General features: G+C 34.0%; 4 protein-coding genes across 4 annotated transcripts; 2 read left to right on the top strand and 2 right to left on the bottom strand.

Annotated features, from left to right (window-relative positions):
* Positions 1 to 65: 65 nt before the first annotated feature.
* LOC118281627 (eukaryotic translation initiation factor 3 subunit G) lies at positions 66 to 2,901 on the top strand. Its single transcript, XM_035602254.2, has 6 exons — positions 66 to 233; positions 838 to 1,026; positions 1,515 to 1,679; positions 1,787 to 1,910; positions 2,286 to 2,500; positions 2,701 to 2,901. Exons 2-6 carry the CDS (start codon positions 838 to 840, stop codon positions 2,842 to 2,844), a joined length of 837 nt encoding a protein of 278 aa, XP_035458147.1. The 5' UTR covers positions 66 to 233; the 3' UTR covers positions 2,845 to 2,901.
* Positions 2,902 to 3,523: 622 nt separating this feature from the next.
* On the bottom strand, positions 3,524 to 4,595 carry LOC118281626 (uncharacterized). Its single transcript, XM_035602253.2, has 2 exons — positions 4,161 to 4,595; positions 3,524 to 4,077 (listed from the first exon to the last, which is right to left on the bottom strand). Exons 1-2 carry the CDS (start codon positions 4,379 to 4,381, stop codon positions 3,714 to 3,716), a joined length of 585 nt encoding a protein of 194 aa, XP_035458146.2. The 5' UTR covers positions 4,382 to 4,595; the 3' UTR covers positions 3,524 to 3,713.
* A 547-nt stretch (positions 4,596 to 5,142) lies between these two features.
* Positions 5,143 to 6,698, bottom strand: LOC118281628 (tRNA N6-adenosine threonylcarbamoyltransferase, mitochondrial). Its single transcript, XM_050701143.1, has 2 exons — positions 6,559 to 6,698; positions 5,143 to 6,465 (listed from the first exon to the last, which is right to left on the bottom strand). The coding sequence occupies exon 2, from the start codon at positions 6,398 to 6,400 to the stop codon at positions 5,153 to 5,155; it is 1,248 nt and encodes a 415-aa protein (XP_050557100.1). The 5' UTR covers positions 6,401 to 6,465; positions 6,559 to 6,698; the 3' UTR covers positions 5,143 to 5,152.
* A 1,035-nt stretch (positions 6,699 to 7,733) lies between these two features.
* LOC118281625 (cytochrome P450 302a1, mitochondrial) lies at positions 7,734 to 11,797 on the top strand. Its single transcript, XM_050701142.1, has 8 exons — positions 7,734 to 8,092; positions 8,445 to 8,676; positions 9,631 to 9,815; positions 9,939 to 10,140; positions 10,384 to 10,540; positions 10,955 to 11,203; positions 11,279 to 11,485; positions 11,570 to 11,797. Exons 1-8 carry the CDS (start codon positions 7,915 to 7,917, stop codon positions 11,681 to 11,683), a joined length of 1,524 nt encoding a protein of 507 aa, XP_050557099.1. The 5' UTR covers positions 7,734 to 7,914; the 3' UTR covers positions 11,684 to 11,797.
* The last annotated feature ends 2 nt before the right edge of the window (positions 11,798 to 11,799 follow it).

Raw genomic sequence — 11,799 nt, 5'->3', positions numbered from 1 at the left:
TAAGAAACATCACAAAATATTTTGAACATAGACTTGTGAATGAGTTGTATTAAAAAATTTACAATATGGCAACACTTACGATACATTGTGATTGTGAACGGGGGGAAGGGAGAAACATTTTTGACGGGAATCAAGATTTGTCGTAGAATCCTTCTGTCATTATAGAGCAGGCTGAAACATTATAGTGGGTACGAAATTATCCAGAAAGTTATTAAAAAACCAAGAAATAAAACGTAAGTACATGTTATTGCATTTATAAACAACCGTTTTACCAAGATATATGTGTTCACGTTTTATAACCAACAAAAAGTTTTATGACAGGTTTTAAGATTTCGCTTCGGCAGGCTGCTGTCGTCATTACACTATTTTCATTATCTATCCTACCAGCATAATTACCTTTTTTTCGTTACTGGTATTTTTCGTTTGTATAGTCATCGACAAAGCAAGTAAATATCAAAAAACAATAAAATACTCTTACATTGTAATCATCTATGCATTCTTCCTAACTCCTAACACAATTCCCCATGGTGGTTATAAATGTGTATGCAAAATTGGTCAGGAGGAAATTCCAAAGTAAATAATTCATTGAATTGCAAGCAATGTTGTGATCGTAATATTTCTAGAAATATCATGATCATGATATATTGTTTTTGATATTATCTTTTGAATAGACTCATTTCTCTATATTACTGAATTTGTTTACTATTTCATTAATTATACAGATGAATTCACACCACTGCAATTGGGGATGTGTTTATTTAAAATAGTAGTGTATAAACAAATACAAGCACCTTAAATTTGTAAACATGCAGTATCAGATTCTTTGTTGACTTGCAGATGCCTGTTGCTGATGAAATCCAGTCCTCATGGGCTGATGAGGTAGAGATCGATCAGGGAGCGCTGCCTCCTCCATCCGAAGTTGTTGAAAATGGATTGAAAATTGTAACAGAATATAAATATGACAATGACAACAAGAAGGTTAAGATTGTCCGTACTTACAAAATTGAGAAACGTGTGGTATCTAAGGTAAGTGATGTTTACAGAAATATTTTTAAAACTTAAGACTGCTGTTAACTGTCCTGGATCTTTATCATTCAAATATGCAATGGGGTCATTTGAGCACAAGAACTTTTATTTGAAATGGAATGTGATTGTAACCTGTACAACATAAATTATCATGTATGTTATGATATTTGTAGTCTGCTGTGATATTAAATGCGTTAGGTTTTTTTATATTGTATATGCAATTAAATAAGACATGCTTCAATACTGTGCTTCTCAATTTATTGTTCTGAACTATGTATTTCTGATACTTGTATCCAATTAAGTCTTTGACTGCCAATAGAAAACTGTTGAAGGCAAGGCAAATCATCCGCTATTGTTGGTCACCGATGACCACCACAGCGTTCAATGTGTTAAAGAATTACATAGCTAGAGTATTAAATGCTGTTCTTATTTTTAATACTTTTTACATTAAATATTATATATGGAATTAATAATGTTGTTTGTTTTAGGACATTGCTAAGCGTAAAACTTGGAGCAAATTTGGCGACTCTGCCAATGACAAACCAGGCCCAAACCCTGCTACTACTAATGTAGCTGAAGATGTCTACATGCAGTTCATTACCAGCAAAGAGGAAAGCCAGCGCCCTGATGATGGTGAACTTGACGGTCTCAAGGTATGCCTAATGTAGCTTAAAAAGCTATTACGTAGATGTGTCTGTTTACACTACACATTGTCTTTTATTCTTGTAATATATTTCAATGGATTAATCTTTTCTTTCAGCCTCAAAGCAGCAGTGTGATCTTCAAGTGCAGAACCTGTCAAGGAGACCACTGGACCTTGAGCTGTCCCTTCAAGCATACCCAACTGGCTCAGGCTAAAGCAAATGAAGCCGCTAAAGCTGCAGGTAACTTACATCATTATTCATATTACAAAGAAAATTCTTGGCTATTTCTTAAAGATTTAATTAAATTGATTATATTTATAACTGGCTGAATTTAAGAAAGTTATGCTCATCTGTCATGCATATTGTTATTGTCACAGGGGTCAGGATCTAGATTACGGCATCAACAATGCTTGTGATGTTTAGTTAGGATACAAATATTGGTGTAGTTTGACAAACAACACCAATATTTTTGTATTAGTGATTATGATGTATTCATAACATGGAATCTATTCATTAATATTTTGGTACTTTATTGAGCATTATCATCATCATATTTACAGCCAAGATATCCATTCAACAGAGGCATTATTTGTAATATATTGTATGTATTTTCAGACTCAAAAACCACCCCAACCAACAAATACGTGGCGCCGTTCATGCGCGAGGGTGGTGCTGGCCGTGGTACCGGACGCGAGCCGCCAGGTGCTCGCCGCGATGACGTCGCTGCTATCCGTATTTCCAACCTTAGTAACTTCGCGGTCGAAGCCGATCTTGACGACCTTGTCAAGGGTTTCGGTCCCGTACAGAAGCTGTATCTCGCCAAGGAGAAGGTAACAATTAGTTATAGATATTATGAATTAGTAGAATGTGTTAATTGCTAGTTGCAAAATACAAATACCTAGTTTTTTTTAACTATGTTTATTACACAATCTCATAGATATTACGCCATAAATAGACATTGATCATAATAATATTTATTCAGCCTTATAATAAAACCATGGCTTGACAATTTTTAATTTTTCTCTTTCAGAGCACTGGACATTGCAAAGGTTTTGCCTATGTACACTTCAGGTTCCGTGCTGATGCTGCTAAGGCTATCCAGACACTTAATGGTCACGGTTATGATCACTTGATCCTCAATGTAGAATGGTCGAAGCCTCCTCAGAACAATTAATCAACATCAAAATTTCCATATTGTATTGTATACTTGTAATAAATTTCTAAAAAGATACATGATTGTTTCATTTGTTATCTGTATGTCTTTTCATTATTAAAAATATTATTTAGAAAGGGAAGACCATGCCATGTTAGATGTACAAAAACCTATACAGAATGTTAGATTTCTGTACAGTAGGTATTGATGGACACTAAAAATGACTAATACGGTTCAGATGGATAAAGTAGGGGATTGTGCTTGGCTTGGCATATGGCAATAAGCTTCCTCCCTTGTGTATAAGACAGATATATCGCCCATAGTTTTATCAGTAGGGATTTTAGCTCACTTTCTATTAGTTCTATAATATGTACTTAGGATACTAAACATGTGTATAAGAGAAAGTGAGTGTACTATACATAGGTATACTTTGTTCTACTTTGATGGATAATAAAATTTCAGTAGCTATCCTACACACTTCAGAGGCTGATTGTCATCAGCTGGTTGAGTCTCTTCTCATAGAGAAGGAAGATACATTAATCACCTTACTTTCTCAAGGTGAAGTGACAATTTCAATCTAATTGTAATTTTATTAGTCTGCTGGTTTCAAATCCAGGAGAAATATTTACATTTTAAATTGATTGGTTAACAATAAATAGTTTTAAATAACACACTCAAGACATGAAAATAAAATGCAGAATTGAAGTTATTCAATATTTATTCAAAGCACTTAGTGAGAGACTAGACAGACTTTGAAAGACACAACATCAACATGCTAGAAGGTGCATCAAATAACATAATACAGTAAGACTTAACCACTACCAAATATGCATAAAAGTAAATATACAATGTATTAATTTTATAATCAGAAGAGCAATAACACAAATAATTTAAATATCAATATCATACTTTTCATCATCACTGTTGGGACTGTATGTCTCATCAGGGAGCTGCACTTCACCACAAAACATGAGTTCTACATAATGAAAATAATCTAAAGCAATATTAGTAAGCATTGCTCCTGTAGTAACACCTAACACAGTGCCTATGACTGGTCTTTGACCTACTGAACTTCTGAGTATGGCCCATAAGAAAATGGACCCAAGAGGCCACAAACAACCACCTAAAAATGCCCAAGAGAAACGCCTTGCTGGTGCCGCTGCTGCCATATGCGGTCTTGCCCAGAGCCAGAGTCCTGCACCACCACCCGCAGTTAAAAATAAAACATCTGTTACATCTCTTTGTGGAAACAACCTGTAACAAACAAATTATCACTTAAAAGTTCCTTGAATTAAATCATAATGCAAAATGACGTCATTATTTTTATGTTTACATACCTGACCATTAGGTGAGGGTTCATTACACTTACTGACAATGTTGTGTAACTAACCAGACCTTGTAATGGTAAATAATAGTACAGCACATTGTCCTTCGTAAAAGGTGGCAACCTCACATTCGATACTGATTTGTTCAGAATATCAACAGATTTCGGTAGTGATCCTGACCAATTTATAACGTGCTGTCGAACGTTCCGGTAAACCTTCTCCAGAATATCCATTTTGATACAAAACGAACTATGAGATCAAAACAACTCGCACTCTATCTATACTAATGCAACGTTAATAAGGTTACGTCGCTGCACATTATTTGGCAACAGTTAAGGTTTGTGGAGTTATTTATACTATAATTTTATTCATTATAGACTTGCACCGCAAAGAAAAGTGATTGCAAAATGCAAACACAGATTAGGTACAATGGAAATGAAAGCTAACATCAATAATGACATGTGACAGATGTCAATAGTGTTGTACTGATATAAAACTAAAAGTCTTTAGTAATCGGGTGAGCATTTTATTGTTAATCATCAGAAGTGCATAATAAACTTTTAACAATTTAACCAAGTTATAGATTAGTGTAAAAATATAGTAATGATATAATATTGTTTATAGTATTAGGAGAAGCTTGGGCTTGTTGAAAGAAGCCCAAATAGATATTTAAACAAGGTTACATTGCGTTTTTATTGAATATTGAAAACAGAATCGAACAATTTTACATCACCATTTATCACATGATTTTGTGATTATCTCGTTGGTTAAGCGCGAATTTTGAGTAACGCGTCGGTTAAAGTTGGACCAGCCAGCGATAAGCAAAGATATGGATGAGAAGAGGTTTATGTAACATGGATTGGTGCATAATTTTATTAAATGCATCAAATCAACAACACATGAAAGTCACATTGTGAGACTATTTAAAAAAAAGTATATCATCTTGATGAAGGATATTAAAATTTCTTGTAAGGGTTTATAATTAAAATAATACTCAGATTTGCTTAATTGCTTGCTTTTATTTTAATTAATTTGGTGGAAATTTTTGCTTCTTTAACTTTATCTATTAAACTTTCTCCAATAGGACTAGTTGCCTCTATATCTAAAGTGCTGAAATCAGTTGTGATATCCAGACCTTTCTTCCACTTTTCTAAGCCATTCCAAGCTATCATAACACCATTATCTGTACATAATTTTGGAAATGGTCTATAAATGTTATAATTAGTTTCATTACATAACATTTGTAAAGCACTGAAAATATAATTATTACATGCTACACCACCAGACACAACAAGCTGTTTACTATCTTCTGGTATTAAATTATTATCTTTACAAAATTCCATAGCTCTCTGTGTTCTGTGGATAAGATGTCTGGTGGTAGCCATCAGCATAGCTGCACATAGGTCATTCACCTCAGGTATCAGTTCATGAGCTACAATCTTGTGTTCCTGTTCTTTTTTGTACAAATGGTACATAACTGATGTTTTAAGACCATTAAAACTAAAATTACAATCCTTGTATTCAGCTAAAGGTAAGGCTATTTTGAACATGTTAGGATTTGTAGCTTTTGCTGCAGCTGCCTCAACAGCTTGGCCTCCACATATTTGAGAATATTCAGGTACATTTCTCAATTTCATACTTCTAGCTACTTTATCAAAAACTTCTCCAGGAGCACAATCCATGCTTTCTCCAAGTAACTGAAAGTGATCAACATCTTGCACTACAGCGAGTAGGCAGTGCCCTCCTGATATTAGAAGTACCAAAAACGGGAATTTTATATCATGATGCATTCTCGCTACAAGTGCATGTGCCTGCATGTGGTGTATGGGTATAATAGGTTTCTTAAATCGCCGACCCAAGTGTTTAGCATACTTCATTCCTATGACTAGACTTAGAGGTAGTCCTGGTTTTAAAGTTACTGCAATAGCTGAAATATCTTCCATTGATAGTTTTGCTTGCTCCAATGTTCTAGCAACAGTGGGTTCAATATGCATTCTATGTAAATCTTGTGCAATATCTGGTATGATTCCTCCATTTCTTAAATGCATTAGATTTTGTGAGTGACAAACTTCAGATAATATTTTACCATTTCTATTAATAATTGCACAGCCGGTGTCGTCACACGATGTTTCAATACCCAGTATATTTATATTTGCGCTCTGGCGATTGTTAAAAGCTCTTGGTTTAAATAAATATTGTTTACTTAATTTATTTACAAATTGTGAACACACTAAACGCTTTAAAGTATTCATGATAGATAGTATTTTTTGTACTTGCTCTGTCTAAAATTAGATTCTTTATATTCCATTCACTTTATCTAAAATAAGAAGTTATTACAGTAAGCACTTCTATAAACCAGTTAGATAACATAAAATAAATGTATTGAACATAATTCTATGTATTGTATTACCTCTCTAACACAGAGTTTCTTTAATTACATTTAAAAAGATAGAAATAATATCTATTTTGATTCAACATAACCTCAATTACACAATTTTGGTTGACATTGACATACTTGACATTTTAAGACAAATTGACAACCATGACACATTTGTTGTTTCTGTTCTCAACTTTTAAAATCATAGACACACAATAACTAGAGGTGTTCCCTTACCCTGGCCAGAAATTCTTTTAGTATCGATATTTGCAGACGACATGTGATTTGTTGTGATGTTGCGACGTTACGTTAGTAAAGCAGATAAAATTAAATCAAGAATTAAAAAAGAAATAGTAACATGACTTCTTGAGTTTGCTGACATAGCGACCAAATCGAGATATTAAATTGGATTCTATACGCAACGTGTCGCGGGTTCGATTCCTGCCTGCCCGAAATAGTTTTTTGCGCCAAATTTGTGTGATCTACAAATTATTGTTATGGGTCTAGTTGAGGTCGAGGTGTGTATGTGAATTTGTATGTTTATAAAGGCTCCCACGATATAGAAAAAGCTAATGGAGCGGCAGAGCTGGCATAAATGGTTTGGTTTTAATTTCTTAATTTATTAAATCTTCATAGGTCTCATTAACAAAATATAACTTACCTAACCAAATGCTCTGCACAGATGCTGCAGACGCTTGGTCCAGTGGCTGGGGTAATCAGCTGTTGCGTCATGGGTTCGATTCCCGCACAGATTATTTTTGTGTGATTCGCAATTTTAGTTTCGGTCCTCACCGTTTTCACCTTAGTAGTAAGGGATCTTGGAAGACATTGAATCAAGGAAAACATTTAGTAAGTTTCTATTTATATCAAGTTTTTAGTAGTAGAACGAAACCCGATCTATATTTACTGATGTGAATGACAATAGGTAATTTCATTCTTATTCACCATATACCTACCTATTACCTATTCAATCAACCACACGACGTCTATATTATTTACGCCTTTGCTGGATAACAGTCACAATGTTATCTTAGTAGGTACCTAATTTTATGCGTATTAATTACACTAAAAGGCATATTAAATCCCAAATACATTTGATTGTTGATTGATTCATAACGTCATACATAAGTTAATTTTAAACGCCATTAGTTACCTTTTGCATTTGCTGTCTTGCTATTTACCTACAAATAGGTAGCTACGTACGTACATAGTTGTAGGTACGTGTAGTATCCTTATCCCAGGTACAGGTAGGCAGCATGTGCCGAGTAGCGAGCTTGTTTTGTTTATGTTATGTGCATAATTTCGTGGGGACGGGATCGTTTGTAATTCGATGATTCCGTTCCGTGGCGTCTTGCGATCTGGTTGCACGATACGGAGAATTATAGAAAAATGTTCAAGTCATCTAAAATTATTTCTAATCGTTTGAAATATGTGAATTTAGTGTCGAACGTAGCGAGGTACGGGAGTGACAAGGTGCAGATCTGTGATGTAAAGAGTTTTGAAGAAATCCCAGGACCTAGGAGTTATCCTATTATAGGGACGCTTCATAAATATGCACCTTTTATTGGTACGTGTCGATTTTGTTTCTATTTTTCTATTTATGATACTTGATCTAAACAAAAACATAATATGTTTATAAGAAAGTGATAAATAACCCGTAGGTCCCTATACAGCTAGGCAAGTATTTTGAATATTTTATAATACTTATTTATTCTGAATACTAAAATTAAATTCTTACCACGTCATCATGTTATTTTACTAATGTTACCTAATTATTATGTGTGTAATTGGTACAGGGTACGGAGTAGGTACAGGGTACTTTTATATTTTGCTATGCTGTATTATACTCAGTACATACACACAGTTTTTAACTTAACCGTAGTTACCTATTTCAGTAAGGTCTTCTTATTATTTCTCAGGTGATTACGATGTCGAAAAGCTAGACCAAAATGCTTGGCTGAACTATCGCCGTTATGGCAGCCTCGTTCGAGAAACTCCAGGCGTCAACGTCCTGCATGTTTATGACCCAGAAGATATAGAAACAGTATTCCGTCAAGATCATCGGTTCCCAGCAAGGAGAAGCCATATTGCGATGTATCATTATCGTATGAACAAACCTGATGTGTACAAAACAGGCGGATTGCTATCCACGTACGTACAGTATCTTATTTAGCATACCTAAGTTGAATTTGTTAGTCAAAATCTTTCGTCAAAAGTACAGTTTCAAAATTTCCATTATCAGCTTCTTTTGTACGAATAAGAGCTAGAAAAAACGAAATGCCCATAGTTACTTGAACAAGTACCTATCAAAACTCCTAATCTAACTTAATATGTTGTTAGTGCATTCTAAAAGAGTACGTCGGCATTATCGCTGACAACGATATCTTTAAATAAACCTTTGGACTTGTGCAATTAGAACATTAGAAATTCTTTCTAATTGAATAACAAACATAACTATAATATTATCTATTACATTATATATGTATATCGTCACGCCTTTTATCCCTGAAGGGGTAGGCAGCGGTTCACATTAAAGCACTGTACAATGTACAATTGTACACCCCCTATTCACAATTTATGTTGTAAGTCCCGTGTAATAGGGGTGAGCCTGTTGCCATATACCGGGCACATGTCCAGACTCCGTGCTACTACTGAAAATTTACTTTGCCCGACCCGGAAATCGAACCCGAGACCCTTTGCCCGGCAGTCGCACTTACGACTACTCGGCCAACGAGGCAGTCATATTATATTTTATTAAGTTTGCTATTGTTGTTTCTTATTATTAGGATCACCACTACCTATGAGATGTAAATTGTAACATCATACATAACAGACGAAAGTGGGTGTAACATTAATATGTGCATGTTTGCTCAAACTAGCGACAATCTACAGGAGCATGTCACCTATGTTTTTGTTTCTTGTTATTATTTTATTTAGAAATCTCAAAACATCTGAATTTTAGTAAAAAATAATACTCTATTTTTAAATTATATCCTCCATTTATAAGTGATGGGCGGCATCGGTCGCTTAGCATTAGGCTCTCCGTTTACTCGTTGTTCCATATACCAGAAAAAAAAACTAATTTTCATTGCAATATATTTTCAGAAATGGTGAAGAATGGTGGAGACTAAGAAGCACATTTCAAAAGAATTTCACTAGCCCGAAGAGTGTTAAAAGTCACATAGAAAGTACTGAGACTGTGATAAGAGAATTTATTAACTGGATAAAAGAAAGAAATGTATCGCACAATGAAGATTTTTTACCGTATTTGAATAGATGGAACTTGGAAGGTAATGACAATAAATATTTAATAAAACTATCGAATTATGTTTTTCTATATTTGGAACCCTTAAAGAAAAGCAAGTGTGTGTGTGTGTATAATAAATATACGTATTTATATTTTTATTTTCCAGTCATTGGTGTTGTAGCATTCAATGAGCGTTTTCGAAGCTTTTCTCCAGAAGAACAAGATCCAACTTCAAGAAGTAGCAAAACTATTGATGCGGCATTTGGCTCCAATAGTGGAATAATGAAACTCGATAAAGGATTTATGTGGAAGATCTTCGAAACTCCTGTTTATAAGAGACTTGCTGATTCACAAACGTATTTAGAAAAGTAAGTAGATAGATATTTCAAGTGAAATTATAAAAATATCGAATATCTATCTTATTCGAATGCTCTTCGATCAAATATCAGGCTATCAGGCATGCAGAGTTATTTTTTTTAATTCTTCCTTTGGTAATTAACTAGTTTAGTATTAACGACAGAGTCCGAGTTTGCTTTTCTGCTCATCATACGTAGTTTATCGATCATGTTATGTTCATTGCAATTGTTAAATTCTTCATTAATCTTTTTCAGGGTATCTAAAGATATCTTATACAACCGAATTCATTATTTTGAACAACCTGAAGACGGCGACGTTTCTCTGTTGGGATCTTTCCTGAAGCAGCCCAATGTGGATTTAAAGGACGTAATCGGAGTGATGGTTGATATTCTTATGGCTGCTATAGACACGGTAAATATCAATAATGCTTATACTACTACATACCTATGCATGCGACGAAAACTTAGTACAGGTAGTTCGGTACAATTATTCACACAAACACATTTATTTAAATTTACACCGCCACTGAACGGAATGGAAGGGATTTTTCGCAACGAAACTGTAAATAACATATGATAATTATTTTTATATAAACTCTGTCTGGTCTGGGTGTCATGTGTATGTGAAATTCTATGTTTGTAAACGCACCCATGATACAGTAGAATATTTTAGAGTGGGGCAAAATTTTAAATAAAGATGTAAAGTGTATATTTAAATAAATTGAATTCTGTGGCGTTGTAAATTGAAATTTCCACAGAAGTATCTTACTAAATACTAACTAAATCATTGACAATTTTATTCTCACTTTTCATTTTAACATTGCAGACGGCGTATTCAACCAGCTTTGCATTGTACCATATTGGTAGAAATCCTGAAGTACAGCAGAAAATGTTTGAAGAAATCTCCACTCTTCTACCTACGAAAGATACGAACATAACTGCTGATATTTTATCAAAAGCAACATACGTACGAGCTTGTATTAAAGAAAGTTTGCGACTTAACCCTGTGTCGGTTGGCATTGGTCGTTTAACTCAAAAAGATTTCGTTTTGAGAGGTTATCTAATTCCAAAAGGGGTAAGTATCAAAAGGATTGGTTACAAACACTTACTTTTAATTAACTACTGAATAATAATTTTGTCCTATTTTCAGACAGTCATTGTAACTCAAAACTTCGTGGCCTCTCGAATGCCGCAGTATGTAAAGGATCCATTAAAATTCAAACCTGAACGATGGATAAGAGATTCAGAGAGTTATGAAAATATTCATCCATTTCTGAGTTTGCCATTTGGTTTTGGGCCACGGTCTTGTATAGCAAGAAGATTAGCAGAACAAAATATATGCCTTTTCTTAATGCGGGTAAATGTTTTGTTAACATTGCTAATATATTATTAATTTTTGAATTAGTTTTTTCATGCCTAATTTATATATTTTTGCTTTCAGCTGATTCGTGAATTTAACGTAACATGGATGGGTGAAGAACTTGGTATAAAAACTTTACTTATAAATAAACCAGATAAACCAGTGTCTTTGTCATTTACTTCAAGAATCGAGTGAATAGAAGAAAATATTTCGATGAATTTGTATCAATATGTATCGTATTGTTCATAATGATTATGCGTATGTATTTATTTTGATTGATGATGTGAGGTGAATAAAATATTTAAAAGAAA

Source organism: Spodoptera frugiperda, chromosome 20 (assembly GCF_023101765.2).
Source record: "Spodoptera frugiperda isolate SF20-4 chromosome 20, AGI-APGP_CSIRO_Sfru_2.0, whole genome shotgun sequence".
NCBI lineage: Eukaryota > Metazoa > Arthropoda > Insecta > Lepidoptera > Noctuidae > Spodoptera > Spodoptera frugiperda.
Note: the sequence above shows the minus strand (reverse complement) of the source record. Positions and strands in the feature narration are given on the sequence as shown.

Bases quoted from the DNA above. Each gene is read 5' to 3' on its own strand.
- LOC118281627 (XM_035602254.2), top strand. From the start codon at position 838: ATGCCTGTTGCTGATGAAATCCAGTCCTCATGGGCTGATGAGGTAGAG. The intron at 1,911-2,285 runs GTAACTTACATC...ATGTATTTTCAG, and splicing joins TGAAGCCGCTAAAGCTGCAG to ACTCAAAAACCACCCCAACC. The intron at 2,501-2,700 runs GTAACAATTAGT...TTTCTCTTTCAG, and splicing joins TGTATCTCGCCAAGGAGAAG to AGCACTGGACATTGCAAAGG.
- LOC118281626 (XM_035602253.2), bottom strand. From the start codon at position 4,381: ATGGATATTCTGGAGAAGGTTTACCGGAACGTTCGACAGCACGTTATA. The intron at 4,078-4,160 runs GTATGTAAACAT...TGTTTGTTACAG, and splicing joins AACCCTCACCTAATGGTCAG to GTTGTTTCCACAAAGAGATG.
- LOC118281625 (XM_050701142.1), top strand. From the start codon at position 7,915: ATGTTCAAGTCATCTAAAATTATTTCTAATCGTTTGAAATATGTGAAT. The intron at 10,541-10,954 runs GTAAATATCAAT...TTAACATTGCAG, and splicing joins TTATGGCTGCTATAGACACG to ACGGCGTATTCAACCAGCTT. The intron at 11,486-11,569 runs GTAAATGTTTTG...TTTTGCTTTCAG, and splicing joins TATGCCTTTTCTTAATGCGG to CTGATTCGTGAATTTAACGT.
- LOC118281628 (XM_050701143.1), bottom strand. From the start codon at position 6,400: ATGAATACTTTAAAGCGTTTAGTGTGTTCACAATTTGTAAATAAATTA.